At 37.3% G+C, this 26,078-nt stretch overlaps 4 protein-coding genes and 1 pseudogene across 4 annotated transcripts; 4 read left to right on the forward strand and 1 right to left on the reverse strand.

The window, feature by feature from the left end:
• The first annotated feature begins 14 nt into the window (after window positions 1-14).
• On the forward strand, window positions 15-2,469 carry LOC145908520 (GTP-binding protein Rheb-like). The gene is made up of 7 exons (XM_082995829.1): window positions 15-195; window positions 450-521; window positions 667-734; window positions 1,010-1,092; window positions 1,275-1,331; window positions 1,410-1,539; window positions 1,771-2,469. Exons 1-7 carry the CDS (start codon window positions 144-146, stop codon window positions 1,858-1,860), a joined length of 552 nt encoding a protein of 183 aa, XP_082851955.1. The 5' UTR covers window positions 15-143; the 3' UTR covers window positions 1,861-2,469.
• LOC145908501 (plasminogen-like) lies at window positions 2,459-6,572 on the reverse strand. The gene is made up of 14 exons (XM_082995802.1): window positions 6,533-6,572; window positions 6,316-6,424; window positions 5,966-6,060; window positions 5,644-5,827; window positions 5,178-5,314; window positions 4,832-5,030; window positions 4,496-4,632; window positions 4,236-4,343; window positions 4,043-4,172; window positions 3,590-3,737; window positions 3,394-3,508; window positions 3,095-3,231; window positions 2,643-2,759; window positions 2,459-2,573 (listed from the first exon to the last, which is right to left on the reverse strand). Exons 1-14 carry the CDS (start codon window positions 6,570-6,572, stop codon window positions 2,526-2,528), a joined length of 1,704 nt encoding a protein of 567 aa, XP_082851928.1. The 3' UTR covers window positions 2,459-2,525.
• A 3,290-nt stretch (window positions 6,573-9,862) lies between these two features.
• On the forward strand, window positions 9,863-14,688 carry LOC145909364 (ornithine decarboxylase-like). Its single transcript, XM_082996755.1, has 11 exons — window positions 9,863-10,023; window positions 10,812-10,950; window positions 11,121-11,294; window positions 11,524-11,696; window positions 11,979-12,113; window positions 12,481-12,652; window positions 13,019-13,160; window positions 13,609-13,700; window positions 13,876-13,996; window positions 14,077-14,164; window positions 14,625-14,688. The coding sequence occupies exons 1-11, from the start codon at window positions 9,863-9,865 to the stop codon at window positions 14,686-14,688; spliced, it is 1,461 nt and encodes a 486-aa protein (XP_082852881.1).
• A 2,598-nt stretch (window positions 14,689-17,286) lies between these two features.
• On the forward strand, window positions 17,287-20,331 carry LOC145909365 (ornithine decarboxylase-like; annotated as a pseudogene).
• A 2,308-nt stretch (window positions 20,332-22,639) lies between these two features.
• LOC145908512 (TLC domain-containing protein 4-like) lies at window positions 22,640-24,448 on the forward strand. Its single transcript, XM_082995818.1, has 7 exons — window positions 22,640-22,874; window positions 23,138-23,230; window positions 23,322-23,380; window positions 23,572-23,672; window positions 23,794-23,867; window positions 24,057-24,203; window positions 24,328-24,448. Exons 1-7 carry the CDS (start codon window positions 22,696-22,698, stop codon window positions 24,446-24,448), a joined length of 774 nt encoding a protein of 257 aa, XP_082851944.1. The 5' UTR covers window positions 22,640-22,695.
• Window positions 24,449-26,078: the final 1,630 nt, after the last annotated feature.

Below are 26,078 nucleotides of genomic sequence, written 5' to 3' on the forward strand. Positions count from 1 at the left end.
CTTAAAAAAATCTTTGTCGCATTGATCTTCGTAGGCGACACGCGACATTGCGTAAGGAGTTTAAAGTTTACGAAAGTTCAGTTTTGTGTTGGCCATGCAAATACATTATTAATTAAAAACTCTGGTACGAAATCTTAAGAAAGATGCCACGTCCTCGGGAAAGAAAACTTGCAATTATGGGTTATCGGTCTGTAGGTAAGTTATTGATTGACCTGTGCATATTTCCTATAATTCCACAAGAACGAAAAATTCGTCATTTGCGTGACAGGAGGATTTTTTCGGCGACCGTTATTTGCGTTGCCTAATGAACGTTTATCGTATAGTAAATTTTCGCAAATCAGGAAATACTTTTAATCTGGCATGTAACCATTATCATAAATTCTTTTGAAGCTAAAAGTAAACTAAAGTTGCGTTGAATTGTACTTAAAAAGTCTAAATTTGTTGACCAGGAAAGTCTTCAATTACAATTCAGTTCGTGGAAAATCAGTTTGTTGAATCTTATGACCCAACTATTGAAAACAGTAAGTCATATAAAAACACGAGGATGCTACTTTGCTGTATCAGTAGTCATATAAATAAAAAATATCAGTAATGTTACTTTGCATGGTATTGCATTGCAAGCAGTATTCCATAGGTATTAACAGTGTCATGTAAACATGTTTTTAGCTTTTACAAGAAATCTGCGATTAGGGAACCAGGACTACACCCTTCATATTGTTGATACTGCAGGCCAGGTAAACATACTACATTGGAATTTTTTATTTGAGAGGAGGATTGTTTCTGGCGATGGTTGATTGCGTGGACCTTCACACTGTTTTTCAAATGCTAATGCATTAGCTAATCTTTACTGCTCGGATTATCGGTAAATTTTTGCAAACATGTGTGGAGGAATTTTTAATCTGCTGAATATATTCCATGAAGTGTTTCACCTTTTATAGTTTTGATTGTTATTCCTGAATAAGCCTATGATAGCAAACTATTTGTGCTAAATTGATGTGCTGTATTTCAGGATGAATATTCATTGTTTCCTGACTCCTATGCTCTTGACATACATGGGTACATTCTTGTGTACTCAGTGACATCAACTAAAAGGTATCAGTTAAATATACTTTCACCAGATTTGGCAACTGTATATGTTTTTTTGTTAGACTTCATGGGCGATCATAAGATTTTTTGGTATTACATTCTACTATGTCCAAAATCTAGACACCTAGTATTTCATGGCTGATTGTAGACCTGTTTACTTTTTTTTATGTGTATATTTCTTTAAATAGTTTTGAAGTAGTGAAAGTGATTCACGAGAAGTTGTTGGATATGATTGGACGAATCAAGTAAGTTCTCTCCGTGGATTTACATATTGTGATAATTAAACTTGTTCTGTGAGATAAAATTGTACAAATTCTTTTTAGAATTCCCATTGTTTTGGTGGGAAATAAGACAGATCTCCACATGGAAAGGAAAGTCAGCACAGAAATGGGAAAAAATCTTGCCAAAAATTGGGAGGCAACTTTTTATGAGACCTCGGCAAAACACAATTTGGTGACTATGAAAAATGTTATTTTTTTCACCTTTAATTATAGCAAAAAAACCAATAGATTGAATTTTATCTGAGCTGAAACCCGATTAAAATATCATACCTGGTATTGGTAATTGGGTAATATGGCATGTAAATAATGGATTTTGAATTATAACAGGCTTTTAAAGTTTTTTTGATTTGTAAGTCATAAGCTGTATTCTATTTCTTTAAAGGTGTGTGTTTTGTTTTTGCAGGATGTGTTATCAATTTTCAAAGGCATCATTACAGAGGTGGAAAAACAAGATGGAAATGTTCCAGAGGAAAAGAAATGTTTTATTTCCTGAGGAAGTGTGAGGTTTGATCTGGCTTAAGTTTCCCTTCAAGGAATAAACATTGGATCAAGTCAGGCATGTGTTGGTCAGTAAAGCAGGTGCTATTCTCCCTATAAGCGCAATGCCCCTGATAGGGTTGAAATTGTAACACTCCTCAATTAAACTTTGTGTTTGCTTGTAAATATGACTGTAGTAGTAAATTATTGGTTCTTTTGTTGTTATGTATGTGTTTGCTGCCTTTAAACCAAAACCACCGGTTTGCTTATTTTACTGGTGTAAACATAATGCAATTTTGGTGACACTCTATGTAAAACATATTCCTACTTAATATGGTTGTAATGGTTCTAATCTTTGTTTAACTGGACACACTATTATGTTGCAAATATGTTGTCTTGATATACTTAGACATATCAAAACTATGTCCAATTGTTTAAACCTGATAAATTAGCAAATGTTTTTAGTATGGTAGTACTTTGGTTTAAGTTTTGTAGGCAATGAGGTAATTTAAGCATATCTGATTAATGTGGTCTCTTGCTAAATTTGTTTTCGAGTACTTTTCAAATCAAAGATTGACTACTGCTTATTTTAGTAGCAAGATTTATTGCAATTTGCTCAGTATGAAGGCATAAGCACTCAATCAATAAAAAAATACAAAAATGCTGGAAAATCAAACGATATCAATTGCTGGCCATTTTGTCATAGATCCAAGGCAGATAATAGGACACCTGAAAAAAGCAAATTGTGAATTAATATTGTTAAAAAAGGTCTATATTTTACATGTTTATTGTGCCTACCTGTGCGTATACTCCTGGTCTGTTTGGTAAACCACAACCGTAGCCCCATGACACAATCCCAACCAACATGTATCTGTTGTCATCTGTTAAACCTGCCAATGGCCCACCACTGTCACCCTGAAGATTACAACAACGTTAACATTTTAATCCCCCGAAAAGATTTTGTCATTTGTATGTGGCAAAAATGTAAATGTGTGACAAACCAAATTTATAAAAACATGTATTTCAAATGTTAAATCTGTTGACTTTCTTATGAGACAAATATATTTTGAAGCATCGTCAGTGTCTTATTTAAATAGTATCCATTTCTCATGTTAAAGTCAACAGATTTTAACTTTGGAAATACATGTTTCCATGAATGTTGTCAAAAGAGAGAGGTGGAAATCATTGTGGTAAAAGGGCTAGAATGGGTAATGATTCTTGGAACCGTTTAACGGGAATGTGTAACAAACCTGACAAGAATCTTTTCCCCCATCCTTGTATCCAGCACAAATCATTCCATCATAAACTCCACTGATTAATTCCCGACATTCATTTGAATCAACAATAGGCACAGTTGCCTGCCTTAGCACATAGGATGAACCAGTTCCTTTTAAAATAGTTATATTGAATGTTTGTTGCTTTTACCAAAGTTTTACAAACTGAAAGTATATGTTTTTGACTAAAAGTATTGTGTAACTGCTATTTAGCAACCAAGGTTAACATACTGGACTGTGAACAGATCAATTATCAAAAATATGTTTTTATTTACCTTGGGTAGTTCCCCAACCAGACACCACTGTCATGGTTCCCTCTGAAAGCTTTTCCTGTGCAGATGGTAGGCAGATGGGTTGAATGAAGTCAGTAAATGGAATTTCTTGTTCCACCTGAAGGGTTTATGGGTTAAAAACTCCTTTATTTAAAAACATAGAGGTTTTTTTATACTAAATATGCTGCTCAAAAAATACCTTTATCAGTGTTACGTCATTCTGAAGAGTGATCCTGTTGAATAATTCATGTTTAAAAATTTTGGAGAAGTAGATTTTCAGCTGAGTGGGTTCCCTTCTGTACTTTTGGTGCTTTCCCACGTATCCATAGTAACTACTTGGTTGGAGGCTATAAAAAAGAATGCGTATAATTGCAGTGTCTTGGTACTTTCCTTTACACAAACTACAAATTTAGCAAGAAGGTTGAAATCAAATAGCAAAACATAACTTTCACACAAACAAAAATTAGTTTGATTTGACTTTATGCTGGAATAAATTAATTTTTTATGAAATAAATTTTATTTTGCCCGCAAAGTTACCAAGCACATGAACTATATACATGTATCATAAAGTGGTATGGGAAGCAATATATCCACAAGGGTCATATCAAAGTAATAAAACTTAGCTATTGCTTGGTTTAAAAATGTATTTTACCTTGATATGCAATGAGCTGCAGTGAGAACCCATCTTTGGTGGATAATAGAACCACCACAGAAATGTGCATGAGTTCCTGCATTTCTTAATGACACTTGCCAGGGTAGACTACCGGGGGTTGCTTCAACACCTGATTTCATAAAACAGACCTCTTATCACTCTGAATTCACATTTCTTCACTGACAAACAATACCTCCAACAATTCGATAAGGCAAGTCCAGGGAAAGGGTTTGGTAAGTGCGCCCACAAGTGGCTGGAAGTGTTGGTATTACTGTTGCTCCAGGTTGCTTCGTGGTGGTTTCTGGTAAAGAAGCATCAAAGCATTTAAATTTCCATCAAAAACAGTTTACATAAGAATACTTCTTATACACTTCATACATATTTCAACTTATGCAACTTATGTGTTTTTATTTAGTATGTGAAGTTCTGTTAATCTGTATAAAAAAGACTTACTTGGACATGTTGGCACATCACAGTACGCCCAGTTGATGCTTGGGTTAGTTGTAAAACACCAAGGTTGAACGTCTCCATCAGGGTTTCGACAAAAATTATGATTTCCCAAACCTTTGCCAGGAAATCGGGAGGAAGTACTGAACACAACAAAATGATATTTTGCTAATCATTTTAATTATTGACAAAATCGACTCAATTTGTGTTAATTTATTTAGACACTGTATGATTATTCAGCAGCCTTACACTGTGGCACGCACAAAAAAATTGTCAAATCCACTATTTTCTTGTGTTCATTTGTAACCATACAATACAGTATATATAAGTTGTATAACATACTAGATATGTGAATGAGGGTCAAAGGAATCCCACACTTGGCACTTGGTTCCACTGCTTGTATAACTTTGGTTTCCTCTATAACCAGTCACATCGTTTGAATCAAAACAACCAACAGATGGTGGATATGTTGGTTGTACGGTTGGCGTTGTTGCTACTGTAGTTATGGTTGTTGTTGTAGTGGTGGTGGTTGTCGTTGTAGCTATTTTCAAGTATGAACATTGTTTAAAGTACGCGTATGCGCACAACAACACACAGGACGTTAAAATTTGAACAAGTACACGTTAGTTTAGGTTACATGTCAAAACGTGAAAGACAAAGTTTTTTTTTGAAAAAAAAATTCGTTTACCTTCGCATTTTGGTACCGAACAGTAATCCCAGCGTTTGTAGCGGTTGGTGGTGAAACACCACGGCTTGTGATCGTTGTCAGGACTACGACACAAGTTGTGATTCCCCAATCCGCCTTCGGGAAAACGCGAGGGGGAGCTAGAGAAATCAATTAAAATCGTTAACTTCAGGTGATTGGCAACATTGGTCAACCGCCCGACCTATATACCTAAAAGAAAATCTGATAGGGATTCGTGCGCAGGACATCCTGGGTTCAAACCCCTATGTGGTCAAAAAAGTGCGCCACCCGCACGCTATACCAAGTAGAAAACCTGATCTGGACTATTGCCTGTGTTAAGTTTGAGGTGCAACAAAAAAATTAAACTAAAAAGCCCACATTCTACAAAACCAAAACTTCCTACCTTTTGGAAAAAGGCTAATTTTAACACAGAATATCATCCCATATATATTTATAATTGTGTACTCACAAAGTGTGGAAATGTGGTGTTCTGCTCGTCCAGGCTTGACACTCGACACCAGACTGAGTTATGTTCGCCGTTCCCCTGTAATCGGCTGCTTTACCCGACCAGAAACACTCGACCGGTTCTGTAACACCAACGTCATCCTCTTCTGCAGGTATCCCTGTCGGAAACGAAGAACTGAATTGAAAATCTTTTATGGGTTACATAATAGTCTGAAAACATATTCATTTTGTGGTCAAATACCTGGAAAAACTTTAAAAACAAATTGTCTCACTCGAGATATGAAAGAAAATGGTAAAACGCTTGCTAAATAAAATAGGCAACTTACCATTTGTGCAATCCTGGGTGTTGCACCTTCTTGCTTCCCAGTATGACCCTGGGCACCCCCCGATTCCGGCAGTTCCATTTACACAATCTCTTGACCTGTTTGCACAAAGGTAGCCATGTCAGCAAACTAAACTTTATAATACATGACCACAAGCATTTTTATGGACATTTTACCAGTGTCGACATTCAATAAATTCCGTTTGCTATTTGCGACTTTGTTGCTTCTACTTTCAAAATATATTTATTTTTTTTTGATAAAATGGCAGGAAATAAAACAAATTGCAGTGAAGTTTTGCTTCGAAATTCCTTGTAGATTATTTGCATGTTTTTTTTTTCTACATTAATTCTTACTTGTACTGGACTCCCGTTCCGCATGGACGCGTACATACGTCCCATGTCGACCACTGGGACCAAATTCCAACATCCATTAGGCTGCCGTCAACGACAGCGAAATGCAGACCTGGAAAATAAACATTTTAAATGCAAATCAATTTTCATAAATGCACAGTTTAAAATACAAACATATAAAATTTTAAACAATTAGTTCCAAACAACCTTTTACAGTTACCTGAATATAGAACCAAGCATATCAGTTTTAATATCTCCATCGTCAATATCGCCAAACTTTCCTTGAGTGCAAATGCGAAGAACCTGTAGCATGTCTCTGGCTTATAAAGTGCCACAGGGATTAAAAAGAAATACATGTGTGACGTCATAATTGATTCTTTGAGGTAACGGAATGAGAGCCATTGTTTATATAATTGCTAAGTAGTCTGTCAAGACAGGCATTCTATAATGTTAATCGGGGAATTCGTCGCGCAATTCGCTTTCATTCACAACATCTTCATCCATGTAATTCATTATTAACAGCCTTTTTATTGTATGCAGTGACGCGATAACAAGATTGATTATAAACAAATATCTGCTGGAGTCAAACAATTCGGCATATCTGACAAAAGCTTGGAGGTAAATGTGGAATACTAACGCAAAACATGGCCTCGCCGATTACAAAGAACAATAACGCTACAAAACATATATAGACCGAATGTAAAGCAATGCGCCAATGGCATCCAGTTTGAACAAAATGAATCGAAATCGTAACATGCGTGTTTGCGAATATTTCGTTTTGCCAGCTGATTCGTTGGTATTTTGCTGTGAAACAAACATTTTCCAGCCTTTTGCTTTGCAGCATTTTTTCGCAAAACTTCAATCCACATTCAAGTTTGTTTTTTTTTCTGAAAAGATTGTGGTTTTTCTGTAATGTGTAAGTCTCGATAGATTGCAAACCAATAGTATAATCGTTATAATATGGGCTAATGTTACAGCACCAATATATGCAGATTCCCAACATCGCCTTGATTGTTTCGAGGTGGCCAAAGTAAACAATTGAAACATTTAATGACTTTATGTCCGGAGAGTTACAACAACTCGTACTGTTAGTAGCTTGTCAACCTCTACCAATAGGAAACAATAGAATAACGACAGAGCAATACAGAAATAGATAAAGGACAGAAGCCAGCAATATGACTGCAAATACCCTAACATACGTTCATAGAGTGTAATTCTCAGCGTCCAGATTTTAAGAATTTTAAGCACAGCATAGCAAAGTTTTAAGAGTCTGACCCAAACGACATTGCATTTCAGAGATGAGTACTATGTGACAGAAATAATAGACACCCACTGCGTTCCTTCCATAAAATACTTTCTGACATTTATTAAAGTTAACATTTTGTGCTTGTAAGTGTTCAGATATTTAAACGCAACATGGAAAAAACTGACAACGACAACTTCTTGCCGCTTCCCATTCACACGGCGCTACAACAAGAAGTTGCTTTTGTTCCGGATGGTACAACTTTCAACGATGAAAAATTCAAGCAATAGGCTACAGACGGGAACCCCACGGGATGGAAATGTTTTATGCAATAAAGGCAAACGCTCTTCATCCATTGCTAAGCACATCACAATTCGTGTCAAAACAAAAATTTCGTCGTCATCACAGAGTGCAAAAGGGAATCCCCGACCATGTGCTATATTTGGATGTTCGCTCGACGGAAGTGACGTAATTGTGAGATCTGAAAGTTTTTGAAGCGTTGGAGACTGGATCACGTGGAAAGGTGCAGAGAAACTCCAGTTTCATGAAAAAATTTGATGTTTGTGTTTCAAATAACCACACATCCACCCCGTTTGTTTGTTACAGATATGGGAGCTTATTCATGTTACTGCAGATTCGGTTTTAACGGTTTCACCACCCACAAAGCCTGTTATTACATCACAAAGTCTAAATTGTAAGTGTTAGTACAATTACACATGGAATTTGTTCTTGACAACAATGGTGGGAAGACTTCAAAGTTTTTTGTGGCCCTTACAGGTAAATCATAAATTGCGGGGTACCATCTCATATTTATAACTAACCTAGTCCGATACCCCTGACTTGGAGGCATGCGAGTTGATGAAGTAGTTCATGCTCTAAAATTGCTATACGTCCGGGACTCAGCTGCGTCAAAAAGAAAGGTTGAAAGTGCCAAGTGTTTGCATTTACCCATTGAAATTCCAGTGCTTACATAATAAGGAGGGTTGGTAATCAAAATAGATCGCATATAGTTAGGCACGTTAGGTCACTAAAATTTTGATATAGCGTCGATCGCTCAAAACGTTGCTGATCCCAGAGAGCGTTCCGGTCCAGATTTAACTAAGCTTCCTGAAACAACAACGCACACGTCAGACTTAAGATCGTGTTATCCAATGAATAGAAAACAAACAGTTATCAACTCAGTCGCATGGTGGCACTCATGGGCTAAACGTTTATACATGGGATATCGATGAAACACAAATCATGGTTCATCATGGTTAAATTGGCAGCATTAACCAAGCGCCCGACCCGTATACCAAGAATAAAACCTGATCGGGTTTCCTGCCCAGGACATCCTGGGTTCAAATCCCGGTGTGGTAAAAAAAAAATATATATAAAAATCGATGAAACACAAACACTACATTGACCACCACGCATGTTTTCTGATCGTAAACGCCGGAACACCAGATGGAAAGGATGCAGGCGGAGTTAGGCTTTCCTGTAGAGCTTTCTGACACCCTGCTGGACAACATATGTGTTTGCTGACACGTCGCCATAAAACGCCCACGTAATTGTTTTTGCCAGATTCATATTATTCTCGTCATCGCGCTCTTACGCACACACATTCTTTTCAGTTAGTTCGTTGTAATTCAGTCACGTGTTTTAATTCTATCAAATAAAATCACTAACGCGCTTGGAACGATTAAAACTTTACGCCGCCTGATTTGCAAACGTGTTTTTCAATTAATCAACAAGCCTAATGCTCAAGGAGTCGAATTTAATATCAACATCAAGAACAAGCAAGCAGACTTAGTTTTAGTCATAGCAGCCGGCCGAAATCGTTTTGGAGTCTCTAGATCTGTTTGGAATCCTTCTGCCTCTTTTGGTAAAGTAAGCAGACCTTTGCGAATCCTCTGGGTATTCGCTAAAGTCATTCGGTTTGTCAAAACTGTACATAACGAAATCTTCGGTTGAAATAATTGTTGCTGTTATAACTTAAAAGCAAACGTTGATTCTACCCAAATTTATAAGTAGCTCAGAATAATTGGAATTGTAGTAGAATAGTAGAATGGTTTACAAAGGTACATACTGGGCTTTTTAAGCTCTCCTTACTGAGAGCTGATTGGTCAGTAATGTCAAGTGATGTCATAAACCGCTTGAAAATAATATAATCTTAGAACAAAGATACAGGATACTGTAAATTACTTGGAATGGAAAAGCCAAAGGTAATTTATTCATGTTAACTAGAGCAGACGTTTGAACACTGACTGCGTTCATCATCAGTACTTTAATTGAATGAGCTGCATACAGAAGAGCACCAAGGTAGCCATGCAACTGAACGGGCAGAAAAAAAACAACACAAAGCAACACGCCAGAGACACATTACGTGACAACAGCATCAACAACACAGCAGCCACGTCATCAGTTGAGATATGTCAAGCTGCAGTGAAGACCGGATGCAGATTATTCACATGTGTTGGGGGCGGCAGGTGCTTTGAGATTTTTTTTCGAAAACTTCTTATAAACGTGATATTATTTCATACACGTTAACGAGGAAATATAGATAATTATTGAATCATCCAGGGCATCTTTTTGGGTTATGTTTACATTTAGGCATTACGTCACAATGTTTATGGTTGGCAATGGGCGGGTTTTACACAACAAACTCGTTGCATGAGCGTGAAAAAGAAGGCTTGTGAACTATATTATCGCACAGCAACGCACAGGCTATGTCTACTGTTGCGGAACTGTGTAATTACCCGATATTTAAATGGAATATGTCACACACGAAAGAATACGTTTTGTGCAACAATTTGCTGAAATGCGATTGCAAACATAAGCAATCAGCTGCGTTGGTTACATTGCGAAGTTACAGGCTAGTGTGATGCAGGTCAGTGCGCAGTGCAGTGATGTTGCAGCAGTTATATAGTTTTGGTGACTGGTAATTTTCGGTACTTAGGTGTTATGGTGATGACTATAGGGCCACTATTTTTTGACTTAACCCAAATAAGGTCAAAAACAAAGGTTGGGTTAAATTTGATGAACAAAAGTATTTTTAGGTCAAACGTTGTTATTTTTGTATGTTTTTGGCCAAACTTGTTTTTTTATGATTGTTTGGATCACTGTCCCTACTGATGACAGAATGCAATCTAACCGTAATATTTATGAGCAGGAATATACAACCCACTGCGTTCTTCCCTCCCTAAAACATTGGCATTTATTTATTTCAGGAAGTTAGAATTTTGTGCTTTGCTACTGAAAAGATATTTAAACGCAGCATGGAAAAAACTGACAACGACAACTTCTTGCCCCTTCCCATTCACACGGCGCTACAACAAGAAGTTGCTGTTGTTCCGGATGGTACAACTTTTAACGATGTTGCCAGGAAAATTGTGGAACGAAACGGGGGAAAGAAGGTCAGTTTAACAAATAATAGTAATACATAGATTAGCAATAGGCGCAAGATACCACTTTTATAAAAGTGACTTGCAGCTCACCTTTCAGTCTAAAATGGTAGTATCAGTGGGTTTGAACGAACATTGGCGTTGATCGCTATTATTTCTATTATTCTCTTCTAAATTTTGAGGACTTCGACGAAAGCTTTCTTCTTGGAGATTTGGGAATTTTGGTCGAACAATTCAAACTATTCAAACAGGAACTGCCCGGGGTGGAAATTTTTTATGCAATAAAGGCAAACGCTCTTCAACCCGTACTAAGTACATTTGCAGCTTTAGGATGTGGATTTGATGCAGCCAGCAAGGTAGGTACCACTTATTTTAAAATACAATTTTCTACGCAAAAAATAAGCAAACAAATGCGATTTCTTGAATATTCCTCAAATCTTAATCTTTCAGTTCAGTTTATTCCGCAAAACAAAATTAAAAGCGTACAAATAGTTACCAATTCGATTTAAGATCGTTTTGTTTGGTTTCATGGCCCACATCTTTCATGTCCTGACTCATTTACAACCGTCTGTCTTGGTATGTCAGTGCGAAATAGACATGGCTCTTAAAACTGGAGTCCAGCGGGATAAGATCATCTACGCAAATCCCTGCAAGTTCGCATCGCATATTTTACACGCACGTGAGAATGACGTCACAATGACAGTGTTCGACAACGAAGAGGAATTGTTGAAAATGAAGAAGTTGTTTCCGAACTCAAAGTAAGTTGTACTTCATCTGTTCGATCGTTTCATTCAAAGATGTACTGAAGAACACAACAACGAATCTTTATTGTAAAGTAAATTAGAAAACTGTTGCACATTTAATACATAATCAACACCCACACCAATTGTTTCTTATAAACAAACAAGAAATGCACGATTAGTGATATGCCACATATCTGACATGTCTTCTTAGTGGAGTTAAACAAGAAGGCTGGATGGCAAATTTTGTTTTAAGTACAAGAGCTATATTGCGGTCAAAGTGACTTATATTCACTGTAGACTTGTTCTGAGAATCGAGACCGATGACGCAACCGCAAGATCACAGTTTAAAGGAAAGTTTGGAGTTGAACTTGACACAGGAAAGAAATTAATCAAGAAAGCAAGAGAACTGGACCTTGACGTCATTGGGATAAGGTAAAATTAAGACATGGTGATTAAACAACCTTCTGTGTCCATTTTCAAACAATTGACTAGCTGGATAGACACAGAAATAAGCAATATACCCAATGATATTTTAGTGATCTACATCATTGTTTCGACCTTGTGAGTTTCACCAGTGTAGCTTTGGTGAGACTTCCAACCATCTTGCATACCAAAGAGTCTATTCTTGCTTGCCTATTTAGTCGAAAAGATCATTGAAAGCCACACCAAAGCAGCACATTGGAATGTTTGAATCGTCAAGCCTCAACATGTCAGCATTCCTGGCATATTTTGCCCTTCAATTTCTTCCATTTCTGCTGAGATAGATTCTCGCCAAATGTTAAAAATCTATTTTCTCCAGTTTCCACGTCGGTAGCGGTTGTCCAAGTGATGATTCCTACAGAAAGGCGATAGAGGATTCGAAACAACTTTTTGACTTTGCTCAGGAAGTTGGTTTTGAGTTTAAACTTCTCGATATTGGTGGGGGATTTCCCGGAAGCGAGGAGGCCGAAAACATTATGCCGTTTGAAAAGGTTTCTGATTATGATTTCTATTTCTATTTCGATTAACAGTGAAGCTAGTCATGTTTTTCCCGGTTTCAGTCGATTTTCCCATACCACTGCAGCGTGTTTATCTTCTATAGCAGTAGTTCTCAATCTTTTTGTGGTCGGAGACCTTTTTTTGTTTGCGGATCTCCACTAAAATTTACCCCTTTGCAAAACATAGTGTTTGTAACGAAGCAAGTTCTGTATTCAAAAAATGGTGCCAGACAGTGGTAAGGAAAAATCAGTAATCAAAATTAATTTTAAATATGAATAGAAGGGAGATAACAACACCTGCGTTTTCACTGACCCCGGTTTGGGGACCACAACATCTCTATTTCTTTTTTATATCGCAAGACGGCGGCAGTCATACGCGGGAATCTCAAAAAACATTTTCCCGCATCAAGCGGTGTGAGGATAATATCGGAGCCGGGGAGATACCTCCCAGGACCAGCGTTCGAGGCTGTCACAAACATTTTCGCCAAGAAAATTGAGCAAGGTGTCTAGTTCTTGGGGCAACAAGATTAATATTTATTTGTCCAACAGTTCTTAGCTTCAAAAGTTCTTAGCGCAAAATGCTTGGCGTACATAACCTTGCATTAGAAGGCCAAAGCTTGGATGGTGGCGTGTTTAAGCGGACTATTTAAACACACCAGTTGTGTTTATCATCAGTGCTATTACAGTCTATTCAGCCAGTTTAGTAACATCACTGATGATGAACACAGCGGTCTATTTGAAACGTCTGTTTAATTGCGTCCCTAGTATCCCAGCTTTCTGTTTCAAATTGCTTAGCCTTTTTTTATTCGTTATTTGAAAATGTAATCATAAATTGGAATTATTTATGTTTGCTTAACTATTAACTTGCTGACAGCAACTATGCTCTTGTGTTTCTGTGATTGTTGAAATCTGTTGTTTTTTTGTTTTTTAAAACATATGTTTGTCTCCAGATCACGTTTATTATTACGTTGGGGAAAGTATTTACATGAGTTTTACTTACACTTTTATGGAAAATTTTTCCGCCTTTCCACAACCATTGCAGGTGCGTTGCGGTTTTATGAAAACAAAATTAAAACAAAAATTACTATAAATATACTTTAAATAAAATGTGCAAAAAATAATCCAACAAGTTTCAAGTTTTGATTCTTGCCGTTCCACTAATTCCAATAGTAATTTTACAATTCGTGTTACAATAAAAAATTACGTTGTCATCACAGAGTGCAAAAGGGAATCCCCGACCATGTACCATATTTGGATGTTCGCTCGACGGAAGTGACGTAATTGCGAGATCTGAAATTTTGCCGGAAATGGACGTTGGAGACTGGATCACGTGGAAAGGTGCAGATAAACTCCAGTTTCAAAAAAAAATTTGATGTTTGTGTTTCAAAACATCCACCCCGTTTGTTTGTTTGTTACAGATATGGGAGGTTATTCGTCTTATTGCAGATTCGGTTTTAACGGCTTCACCACCCACAAAGCCTGTTATTACATCACAAAGTCTAAATTGTAAGTGTTAGTACAATTACACATGGAATTTACAAGAGGTATTTACAACAATGGTGGGAAGACTTCGGCTCTTCGAAGTTTTTTGTGGCTCTCACAGTTAAATCATAAATTGCAAGTTATCATCTCATATTTATAACTAACCTAGTCCTATACCCCTGACTTGGGGGCCAAGTTTAGCATGCGAGGTGATAATTCATAGAAAGAAAAATGATGTAGTAGTTCATGCTCCAATACTTTGCCACATGTCCGGAACTCAGTTGCGTCAAAAAGAAATGTTTAAAGTGCCTATATGTTTGCATTTACTCATTACAATTCCTTTGTTCGCATAATGAGGCAGCCTGGTCATCAAATTAGGTCGGTTTGCGCATATAGGTAGGCACGAAAAGTCACTAAAATTTTGATAGAGCGTCGTTCGAAACGTTGCCAATCCCAAAAATAATTAGTATTGTTTTATTTGAAGCCAGGAGTTGAAAGACTTGTGTGCCCATCCGGAGCTGCTACCTTCAACCAAGAACGAAATATAAAATTTTGCAGGAGCAAACGACAAAAATGGTGCAAAAGGAGACTCATGCTGTGTTTTTGTTAACCTATAAGAGATTTGCAACAGAAGAATATTCTTACAAGTACTATAAAACCGGGCCTTTCATGTGTCGCTATATGTGCAACTATGTGGAGCTATGTGCAACTATTCTAAGCTATGTGCAACTACATGCTGCTATATATACAGCAAATGTTACGAAAAACTGAATTGACCGCACCTTTGTCAAAATACGTTTTGACAGTCACAATGTATCTGGCCTAGGAGGTAAGCATCGTGACCGATTCATGAGAAATAAAATGAAAAACAGTCCAAACATGTCAAATTACCAGTTGCTTACAACTTTTATGCCATCAATGCATTGTGGAACAAAGCCAAACCAAGCAAAATACGGCGTATGGCATTAACAAGTTGGAAAGTTGGTTTTATTCCCCATGTTTCTCAGCTATAAATCTACAATAAAGCTTCTTGTATTGTCGCTTTCATGTTCGTTTAACCGACATATGTGTTGACTGTGGCTTACTGTAGAAGAATAGAGGTTTGCATACGTGCATCTCCCATTCAAAAAGTCCCGGTCAATGGCTGCGGGTTTATACTTTTTTAATTCTGTCGGTGAGACGGCCTCAGATGTTGAACTCGGTCGGATACTTCTGTCATATTGTGTGTATGGCCCAAACAATATTGTGAATAGAGGTTTTGAATAGGTAGCCCATATTGGCCCTTTCTATAGGTGGCTGCTTTGTGAGCTATGAAGTATACAGTTAATTATACAACGATGGCGTCTTTCTGGCAAAAAAACATGCTTCCATGCTTCCTTCCATAAAGCTACACATAATAGCTCCGCATAGTTACCCATAGATTCACGCACTTGCACTTTTACATAGTCGCACATAGCTTCACATAGTTGCACATAGCTTTACATAGTCGCACATAGTTGCACATAGCTTTACATAGCTTCACATAGCTTCACATAGTTGCACATAGCTTCACATAGCTGCACATAGCTTCACATAGTTGCACATAGCTTCACATAGTTGCACATAGCTTCACATAGTTGCACATAGCTTCACATAGTTGCACATAGCTTCACATATCTACACATAGTTGCACGAGCACAATTTACAAGCACCCCTTTAAAACAATCAGCGTTTCCTCCAGTCGGGGCAAAACCCCCGAGTTTCAAAATGGATCCCAAATAGAGACTTGTCAGCAAAACAACCAATTATCCTACGCATGACGACACACTAAACGATAACGTAAGTTATTCAAATGGTCTGTATAATTTATGATAAAAGTTCGCACTGACAATGATTGTGTCTTTGTGAGTAATTTTGGATAACTGACCAGAGAGGGCCGATTCGTCGGTACCACCAAGCAGAACAGGCTGACTCCAATGGTCTGATATTTTCCCTTTCTTAAAATTACCTGAAGTAAGAAGACCTACTTGTGAACTGTTTATCGTCAAGCAAAGCACGGGCTGTAACTTCTGTTCCGGAACGGTGCAAATACCTTATTTAACAATACTTCGACGCCTGTAAATTCCACAAGGTTACTGGCCTGGATATGAATACGTTATACGCACGAAAGGACACGTTTTGTGCAGGCTTCACGACAGTTTGTTCGAAGCGAGACAACAATTTGCTGAAATTGCGATTGCAAACAATCCGCAGCGTTAAAGCAGTCGCATACGCGATATAAGAATATTTATGTCACAATTTGTGCAGCAGGGTTTGTTGGTTACATTACGAAGTTACGGGCTATAGTGTGATGCAGCCAAATGCACAGTCCAGTGATGTTGCAGCGGTTATACAGTGTTGGTGTCTGGTCATTTTCGGTACTGAGGTGTTATGGTGATGACTAGGGCCATACAAAATTCAAAGGTTTGGTCAAAATTGATCAAAAAAGTATCTTAGGGTCAAACTTTGTCAATTTTTTCATTTTTTAGGTCAAACTTTGTCATTTTTTTTTATTTTTAAGTCAAACTTTTTTTTTATTTTTTTATTTTTTAGGTCAAGCTTTTTTTTGTTATTGTTTGGGTCAATGACCCTATTGATGACTGACAATTTAAAAAGGGACAATTTAAAAGGTTTAGCTTGTTCCTGTTATCTGTAATGTGCAACTATTCAAAAACAAATATTTGGCAATATCATACTCTGAACAAAAGTATCACTTAAATTGTGAACAAGTCAGTGGTGGGGTTTAGCCGGTTCGCACCGAATTGGTATTTAATGACCCACGCAAACCGGTTATTCTAGTCGTTATCAACCGTTTAGGCGGGCTTATGTTTCACTTCTAGTATTCTAGGGAGACAGGAAGAGAAACGGATGCTAAAGTATTTGAATCCCACCACTGAAACAAGAAGATATGTTTATAATCTGGGACAGTGGACAACGATTTGACAAATTGCTCATTAAGGGGAAATTCAAGAGCTTGACCGGAACGTTATTGCAGTACAGAGATGGGTGTTATTTATAAGCAGGAATAAACAACCCACTGCGTTCTTCCCTCCCTAAAACATTTGGATTTATTTATTTCGGAAAGTTAAAATTTTGTGCTTGTAAGTGTTCAGATATTTAAACGCAACATGGAAAAAACTGACAACGACAACTTCTTGCCTCTTCCCATTCACACGGCGCTACAACAAGAAGTTGCTGTTGTTCCGGATGGTACAACTTTTAACGATGTTGCCAGGAAAATTGTGCAACGTAACGGGGGCAAGAAGGTCAGTTGAACAAATTATAGTTGTGCAAAATTGGTAGTTTAATTGGGTATGGACGGACATGGATGTTGATCTCTATTACTTTGTAAAAATTGTCTTTTATTTTTTGAGGACTTCGACGAAAGCTTTTTTCTGGGAGATTTGGGAATTTTGCTCGAACAATTCAAGCGATTCAGACAGGAACTGCCAAGAGTGGAATTGTTTTATGCAATAAAGGCGAACGCCCTTCAGCCTGTAATAAGTACATTTGCCGCTTTAGGATGTGGATTTGATGTAGCCAGCAAGGTAAGACAGTACCAGTTATTTATATTTTTTCTGGGCATAAAATAAGTCAACAAATGCGATGTCTTGAATATTCTCTCAAATCTCAATCAGTTTTTTTTCCGAAAAACAAAACTAATAGTTACCAATTCGATACAAGATCGTTTTATTTGGTTTTATGGCCACACCTTTCATTTCATTTACAACCGTCTGCCTTGGCATGACAGTGCGAAATGGACATGGCTCTTAAATCAGGCGTCAAGCGAGACAAGATCATCTACACAAATCCCTGCAAGTTCGCATCACATATTACACGCACGTGAGAATGACGTCACAATGACAGTGTTCGACAACGAAGAGGAATTGTTGAAAATGAAGAAGTTGTTTCCAAACTCACAGTAAGTTGTGTTTCATGTATTCGATCGTTTCATTCAAAGATGTACTAAAGAACACAACATCGAATCTTTATTGTAAAGTAAATTAAAAAAACTGTTATTCATTGTAGACTTGTTCTGAGAATCGAGACCGATGACGCAACCGCAAGAACACATTTTAAAGAAAAGTTTGGAGTTGAAGTTGACACAGGAAAGAAATTAATCGAAAAAGCAAGAGAACTGGACGTTGACGTCATTGGGATAAGGTAAAATTAAGACATGATGATTAAACAACCTTCTGTGTCCATTTACAAACATTTGACTAGCTGGTTAGACGCAGGAATACGCAATATAGAAAATGATGTTTTAGTGACCTGCAGATATAGGATCACTGTTTCGACCTTGTGAGAGTCAACAGTGTAGCTTTAGTTCGACTTCCAACAATCTTCTATCATCTATCAAATAGCCTATAGTCTTGCTTGGCTAATCATCCGGGAAGATCGCTGAAAGTCACACCAAAGCGCGGAATGTTTGAATCTCAAGTTTCAACGTGTCAGCATTCCTGGCATATTTTGTACTTCAATTTCTTCGATTTTGTGCTGAGATAGATTCCCGCCAAATGTTAAAAATCTATTTTCTCCAGTTTCCACGTCGGTAGCGGTTGTCCAAGTGATGATTCCTACAGAAAAGCAATAGAGGATTCGAAACAACTTTTTGACTTTGCTCAGGAAGTTGGTTTTGAGTTTAAACTCCTCGATATTGGTGGGGGATTTCCCGGAAGCGAGGAGGCCGAAAATTAGGCCGTTTGAAAAGGTTTCCGTTATTGTGTTTTTTTATTACGATTAGCGTTGGAGCGAGTTTTGTTTTATGTCACTGCAGCGTGTTTATCCTCTAGCAGTGGTTCTGAACGTTTTTTTAGTCGGGCAACTCTTTTGTAAAAAAAGTCTGCGAATCTCTCTAAAATTTTACCCCTTGTGCAAAACATAGTGTTTGTAACGAAGCAAGTTCTGTATTCAAAAAATGAGATGCCAGACAGTGGTAAGGAAAAGATCAAAAACCAAAATTAATTTTTTTATGAATGGAAGTGAGAAAACACATTCCTTTTTCATGGAACTGGTTTGGGGACCACAACAGCTCTAAAAGTTTCGTTTTTATATTTAAAGACGGCGGTTGTCATACGCGAGAATCTCGAAAAACATTTTCCCGCATCAAGCGGCGTGAGAATAATATCGGAGACGGGAAGATACCTCCCAGGACCAGCGTTCGTCGTGGCAACAAACATTTTCGGCAAGAAAACTGAGCAAGGTTGTATTCGGCTTTTTTTCCAGTCGTATTGTGAAGGACGGTGCCGCATCGTAACTGTTAAGGCTGTTTCATATTTGAGCAAAATTTAACTTTTTTTTTTTTCTCAGATCGTGTTTACTATTACGTTGGGGAGAGCGTCTACAACAGTTTTATTGCAGTTAGTCTATACAAGTTCAACGCATTTCCCCAACCGTTGCAGGTGTGTTACGGTTTTGTTTCTTTGGTAACTTCAAGTTTTTGGTAGGAAAACAAAAAATAATCAATAGAAAAAATTATTTCGAATCTTGAAAAAACTCACCATCTTCACAGAGCAAGGAGGAAAATCCCCGACCATGTACCATATTTGGATGTTCTCTCGACGGTTCTGACGTCATTGCAACGTCTGAAGTCCTGCCAGAATTGGACGTCGGAGACTGGATCACCTGGAAAGGTGCGGAGGGACTACATTATGTTCATGTTTTATTCGGCTGCGTAAATATGATGTTAATTTTGTTGACAGATATGGGAGGTTACTCAGCGTTGAGCAGATTCGGGTTTAACGGCTTTGCCACCTACAAAGCCTGTTATCACATCAAAAAGTCCAAGTTGTAAGTGTTATAGGTAGAACAACATTTAGTATTTTCTTCCTAAAATTAACCTTTTTCCAACGCCTTTTGTTCTTCGTAAAACAGGTGGAATCATCACATTTAGAATTATAATATAAAATGACAATAAAAAAAAATATCAAAATGCAGTTTTATTTTAAGGAAAACAAGTTTCGCTAAACTGCATCATCAGATCTTTTTCAACTAGAAATAATATAGCAAAAACGAGAAGCTTTACAACCTCAATCGAAGCTCGATTGGTTGCTTATTTGTTCGACTTGTTTGTAATAAACCTCATATTATTTCAACGTTTTATTTGCAGCCAGGAGTTGAAGGGTTTATGTGTCCACCCGGAGCTGCTACCTTCAACCAAGAACGAAATATAAAACTTTGCAGCAAACCCAACTCTTTTTTCTTAAAAAACATAACCTGTTGCACCATTTACGTCATCAGAAAGTGCTAACTTTGTCAATATACCTTAACACCTCAAATTAATGTGTTCAGCGGTAATACAAAACCATAAAAGTTGTAACATTCGTCACAGAAACCAGCACTTGTATTGCGTAATGTCTTGGGTGCAGCAATGCACAAGTGTTGCACAATCCATTTCGTTTGCAGCATTGCACAAGCATTTGCAAGCTCCGTTGAGGCTCACAATTAAAATCTTGAAATTTGAGCTTTAGAGGTCATCTGCTTCATGCACCTGGTGACAGTTTATCTTGTTTGCTACAAACAATTGCCGGGTCTGATGACTCATGAAGGGGGACTACTATTGCTTAACAGAAAAAGCTGCATTAAGACAGCACATGGGGGATTTTGCAAAGGCTTACCGCCAAACTGCCAGTCTTAGGGGGAGTGCAAACAGCCCCGGGTGGCCCCATAAACAGTTATTTGACATCTAATCCTTAATGAATTGTGTAGATGAGGGTTGGTGACTTTATTTTGTTGCAAATGGAGGGTACTTTCTGTGATTCATTTTTTCACAAAACAAACCTACACTTTTTTAGCCAAAATAATGTCCAACAGGGGAGCAAAATGCCCCTGGGGGAGCGGGTAAAGTAGTTATCTCGAATATAATTTTGACCAGAAATCTGGTCAGGCCAGGGGTCGTGAGTTCAATCTCACCGGGAGCTTGATTTTTCATATCTCGTTCCGACTTGTCGGGAAAAGTGGCTGCTCCAGCTAGGCTGCAATACTTGGGCTGCGGATGAAAACCTCATGACCTCGATACGATAGCTTTGATCTCCAAGTTAAGACCTGCGCAGTGGGGCGATCCTGCCAGTCATGCCATAGCATGAAACATTACTACACTTGCAAGTGGAAATGTTTTTAACATAGTGCAGTAGCCAACCATTTGCACAACAACATTACAGTTTATTGCCCCCAAATCACCCGGAAAAGCAACGTCATTTCCTACATGCAACGCAAACCGCGAACAGTGTGCAGACAATACACTATTGCTAAGTTGAACTGCAGTCCAGAGATGGGTAATATTCGTCGAAAACAATAGCCATCTCTACATATAATATTTTCTGAAGTATAATTCACCCGATTCCAGAAAGTCAAACGTTTGTGTTTGTGTTCAGATTTTAAAGCTCGACATGAAAAACACTAACAAAGTCTTTGCCACAGAGCACAAAGGGGATTTCCCAACCATAACATGTTATGATGTTCACTCGACGGAACTGACGTCATTGCAACGTCTGACAGCCTGTCGGAAATTTAAGTAGGAGATCATGTGGAAAGGTACATAGCATCTTTACTATAATATATTTAGTTGCGTACTGATAGTAACAGATATGGGAGGTTATTCATGCGTGTGCAGTTTAGTTACAGTTTTAACGGTTTCACCACCCACATAGCCTGTCATTGCATCACAATGTCCACAGTTGTAAGTGGTTCGTTGATGACTAATTATAATCAGATGTTTTTGTTGATGACTTCAACATATTTGGAAAAAGAATTGTGTAGTAGAAGACTGGATAAAGTGGAAAGTTATATAGCATCTTTCATATAATAGGCTATATTCCGTCGCGTACTTGTAGTAACAGATATGGGAGGTTAATCATGCCCATGCAGACGGTTAGTTCTGTCAAAGGCAAATGTTTTGTTTTACCACGCTTACACTGTGGTCATCGCATGGCACTGCTCAAATACAGGAAACACCCGTCGCTAATAAGGGGTTTATCCAGGAAAAGTTACATGTGTTTATAGGATCGTGACATGTCTCCCAAAAGTCAGGAAACTTGGGTTACAAAGGATGGATACAGCATTAGATTCATATGGGCAAAACTGTAGTGCAAGCGCCAAATCAGGGCGGAGTTTGATTGTCTGCATGAACTAATGACAAAAACGCCACCAGTTTTTATAGTTTCGATGATCAGTAATAGAGATTGCCAGTGGTTTTGTTGCGATGCATGAGAAATGGAGTTCTCTTCTCTATGAATCATTCAACTAATCACGACTAAAAGGGCATAATTTAGTGCTTTCGAGCATGTTTTATGACTCAGAGCTAGTTTTAAATTTGAAATAATTAATTATTAAAACAAGTTGAATGGAAGATTTGTTCAAATACTTGATAAAAAGCAAAAACGCGCGAACGACGTAATGAAAAAAGGCCAACTAACGACAAGGGGTTTACATACCGGTGACATATTTGTGCAATTTAACATATGTATCAGTTTTTTTAGATTAGGTCAGGATTTTGTAATTTTATACTTTGGGTGACGTAGAGATCTGAAACGTTAAACATGGAAATAATCGAAGAAGATCAAGGCTTTATCGCAAGCATTCCCTTTCACTACAAAGTGATCTTCACGGTTTTCTCGTTTTGCCAAATCCTTGCGTTGGTGATCAGCCGAGTAATACTCTCGCGTTTTCCATCGTACCAGAACGCTACTAAGACGACCAAACGCAACTGGCATATAAGGTAAGTTGGATAAAACATTAAAAACTGGACATCGTGTCACCCGAAATTTGGTTGGTATAACATGGTTTTAATGTCCGTAAACTCGTGGACCGTGTTACGATGGAATGAATACCAAAACTGTTCACTAGTAGGTTAGTTAAATATTGAATATTAATTTAGGCTAGGTTGTTTTTATTTTGACATAAGCTTGGGAGCACTTTGGTTGGCGAGCTGTTGTCGAAAAGGTCACTAATGTGATGCAGTTATATTTTAAAAACTTTCAGGCTCGTTGCTGCTATTCACGCTGCAATCATCGCACTTTTATCTTTGACAATTATCATACGAAATCGACATCTGCTTTTTACGGACCCCATTTGGTAAGTACGATATTTAGCTAATTCGCACACGTACTTTGGACAACACAAAGTAGTTGTTCACCTTACAGGAATTCCCTTTTTTTAAATCTAGGTCAAAAGCTGAAGGAACACAACTTCTTTTATCTGTCGTGATCGGCTATATGCTGTCAGGTAGTTTTCTAAAACATTCAAACACAAGCAATGAATCTTAAATAAAACTATTTTAACACCATAAAAATATCACCCAATTTTTATTGTTTAATTACTACCATAATTTCAACTACAAATCTATGATTCATAAAAAATAAAAAAATATTCGCAAGGGCCTAGCAGTCTTGGACATTTTTTAGCTATTTTTTTAGACTTAGTGCTGATAACACTGTACAACTGGGAAGGATGGAAAATTGGCATTCCAGATATTATACATCATGTTGGAACAATGATAGTATCTTTTACAGTTCTGGTAAGACACCGATGGTATCACTTCTATACTTTGTATTGATTTTAACAGAAATAATAACATTAATTCAAAACAGAATTCTATGTTTCTGCACATTTAATACAATTTAACTTTTCTGTAATAGAAATACGAATACATTGAAATCGTTAGTGTAGTTCGTGCCTTCGCAGAACTGTCTACACCCTTTATTCATATTAGGTAAGTTCTACAGACAACTGTTGCAGACGTGTAGATATTGACATAAAAGGTAATTTTTGAAGCAAATTTGAACAGAAGTACATTGTACCCTTGGCTGAACTTAAATTAGATCAGCATAATTCAATATAGCATATAGGACTGTAATAATTTGTGGAAGTGACCAATGACAACCTGTTCAAAACATTTCAGATGGTATATGCTTAAGAGTGATTTAACAGACAAGTGGTATTACTTGGGCAATGGAATCATCATTTTGCTGATGTTTACATTCTGTAGAATCATTCCTATGCCGTATCTATACTATACATACTTTGCCCATTATTCAGAAGTCAACAAGTAAGTATAATTTTTTCAGTCACACATTTTTTTTATTTAATTTTAAAAATGATATAATTGTTTTTGCTTTACAAATGATAATAAACTGTACTCATAGTAAACAAACAAACATTTTACTTTTTAGGTTAGGATTTTTGAAAGCTTTAATGGTATTTGGAATGGCAACAGATTTTCTAAACCTGATGTGGTTTACTAAGATTGTTAAGTTGCTGACCAGATATATAGGAAAACCAAAACCTGAGTAACATGAGGACTGTGGATTAATGCGCAAAATCATTTTGTAATTCAAAATACTGGCCTGTTTGGATTGAATGTATTTTATGTTTTGTGCAGAAAATTAAAACAAAACAGTGCTGCTAACCATTAACACAAAAAATCCCATTTTTAAAAACACTGACTTAATCTAATAATTTTGAATGACGTGTATTTTCAATATTTAAACCTTTTTGTGTCTTTTGTATTGTATATAACAAACAGATTTTATCCTGACTTGTATTTTCTTGCTAATAAAGAACCTGTTTTATGTTACCAGCTATCCGTACACTTATTCGGATTCATACGCTTTGGTCAATCTGAATGTTACTGAAGTTAAGTATATCGACTATCTTGCTGTCAACATTTTGTAATAGTATCTTTATATGCAAGACATTGGTTTTATGAGTTTAACCTCAGTAAGTTTTTCGAAATATAACACATGCAACAGAGAATATGACTTACTTCATAACATAAAAACCGTTCTTCTAATCCAGCAAATCGTCTGTCACGATTTCAAACGACAGCATGACCAAGAAGTGTTCCGCGCGACTGCGTAATCTAAGCGACGTAATATTTGTACATCTTTTTCAGGAATGTCCAATTTTATTGTTATTTAGGTAATTTTATTGCTGACAAAATTGCCACAGCATGTTAATATATACCAAACGCATATCCAGCAGAATTTCGCTGCCAAGTGTATTTTCCAATTCCTGGTGAAGAGTTGTTCAAATTTTCTGGTAACATTTTTCAGCACTAAAGTTTTTATGCGCCTGTGCCACAAAATGTAACTACACCAACTTGAATATATACGGTTTTTAAAGCAAAAGATGTCAAGCTGTGACAAATTTCGGCAACATATATGGTATCCGGCCATATTTGTTTTGTGTTTTCATGCAAAAAGACGTTTTTTATTTCAACGGGGCTGCTGCTTTTCGAAACATAGCTAGTTGGCCCCCGGTACTTTTGGGTTTGAGGCCTGCTTCGCACCGGGACTTTCAAAAGTGTCGGTACCTTCACTTAAATTACGTCACTTCCTGTCTAGAGTCACATTTGCTGAAAGACCCAATCACGTAAACAGACCAATTGCAACACGAAGAGTCTAAATTAATTTTTGCGCCTAGGCAATTTTTCGTCCGTTAAATTCTAAGCTCCATTGCTCGCAGGACCCCAAAGCTTTGGAAAATTTTATTTTGTGGTCTTTATTCCCTTCCTAAATGTCATGCCCAAAGATAAGAGTCCGGAATACCATCAACATTTTCACTGTCTTTCATTCAACCAAAGATGTGAAAAAGAAAATAAACGACAATTGACAGTGGCGCTAAAAAAACAACTTCATTGTTTTTTTGTGGTTGTGTGTTATTTTATATATTATGGCTTTCACCTAGGTATTGTAATAACAGATAAAAACTTTATTGGCATTGGAAAGCAAAGGCACAAGGCATGAATTGAATATGTTTAATGAACCAAACATGATCAGAATGTCAATCAAAATGAGGGAAAACGAAAACAGTAACAGATTGGCGCTGTTTAAACACACTGACTTGTGATAATGTTTCCAAGCAGTTATCATTGCTTTGTTATATTCCAGTAAACATTTCCAGAAATATATTAATAAAGTCA

Source organism: Ascidia mentula, chromosome 7, assembly GCF_947561715.1.
Source record: "Ascidia mentula chromosome 7, kaAscMent1.1, whole genome shotgun sequence".
Lineage (NCBI taxonomy): Eukaryota > Metazoa > Chordata > Ascidiacea > Phlebobranchia > Ascidiidae > Ascidia > Ascidia mentula.

What these genes read in the sequence shown, in the direction of transcription:
- LOC145909364 (XM_082996755.1), top strand. Translation starts at nt 9,863, where the DNA reads ATGCAACTGAACGGGCAGAAAAAAAACAACACAAAGCAACACGCCAGA. An exon ending in AACGAAACGGGGGAAAGAAG is followed by an intron (nt 10,951 to 11,120) that starts GTCAGTTTAACA and finishes CTAAATTTTGAG; the next exon opens with GACTTCGACGAAAGCTTTCT. An exon ending in GATTTGATGCAGCCAGCAAG is followed by an intron (nt 11,295 to 11,523) that starts GTAGGTACCACT and finishes TTGGTATGTCAG; the next exon opens with TGCGAAATAGACATGGCTCT.
- LOC145908512 (XM_082995818.1), top strand. Translation starts at nt 22,696, where the DNA reads ATGGAAATAATCGAAGAAGATCAAGGCTTTATCGCAAGCATTCCCTTT. An exon ending in CTTTTTACGGACCCCATTTG is followed by an intron (nt 23,231 to 23,321) that starts GTAAGTACGATA and finishes TTTTAAATCTAG; the next exon opens with GTCAAAAGCTGAAGGAACAC. An exon ending in GATCGGCTATATGCTGTCAG is followed by an intron (nt 23,381 to 23,571) that starts GTAGTTTTCTAA and finishes CTATTTTTTTAG; the next exon opens with ACTTAGTGCTGATAACACTG.
- LOC145908501 (XM_082995802.1), bottom strand. Translation starts at nt 6,572, where the DNA reads ATGGAGATATTAAAACTGATATGCTTGGTTCTATATTCAG. An exon ending in CACCCAGGATTGCACAAATG is followed by an intron (nt 5,828 to 5,965) that starts GTAAGTTGCCTA and finishes AACCCATAAAAG; the next exon opens with ATTTTCAATTCAGTTCTTCG. An exon ending in GCAGCTCATTGCATATCAAG is followed by an intron (nt 3,738 to 4,042) that starts GTAAAATACATT and finishes TCTTTTTTATAG; the next exon opens with CCTCCAACCAAGTAGTTACT.
- LOC145908520 (XM_082995829.1), top strand. Translation starts at nt 144, where the DNA reads ATGCCACGTCCTCGGGAAAGAAAACTTGCAATTATGGGTTATCGGTCT. An exon ending in TATGGGTTATCGGTCTGTAG is followed by an intron (nt 196 to 449) that starts GTAAGTTATTGA and finishes TTTGTTGACCAG; the next exon opens with GAAAGTCTTCAATTACAATT. An exon ending in GATATGATTGGACGAATCAA is followed by an intron (nt 1,332 to 1,409) that starts GTAAGTTCTCTC and finishes AATTCTTTTTAG; the next exon opens with AATTCCCATTGTTTTGGTGG.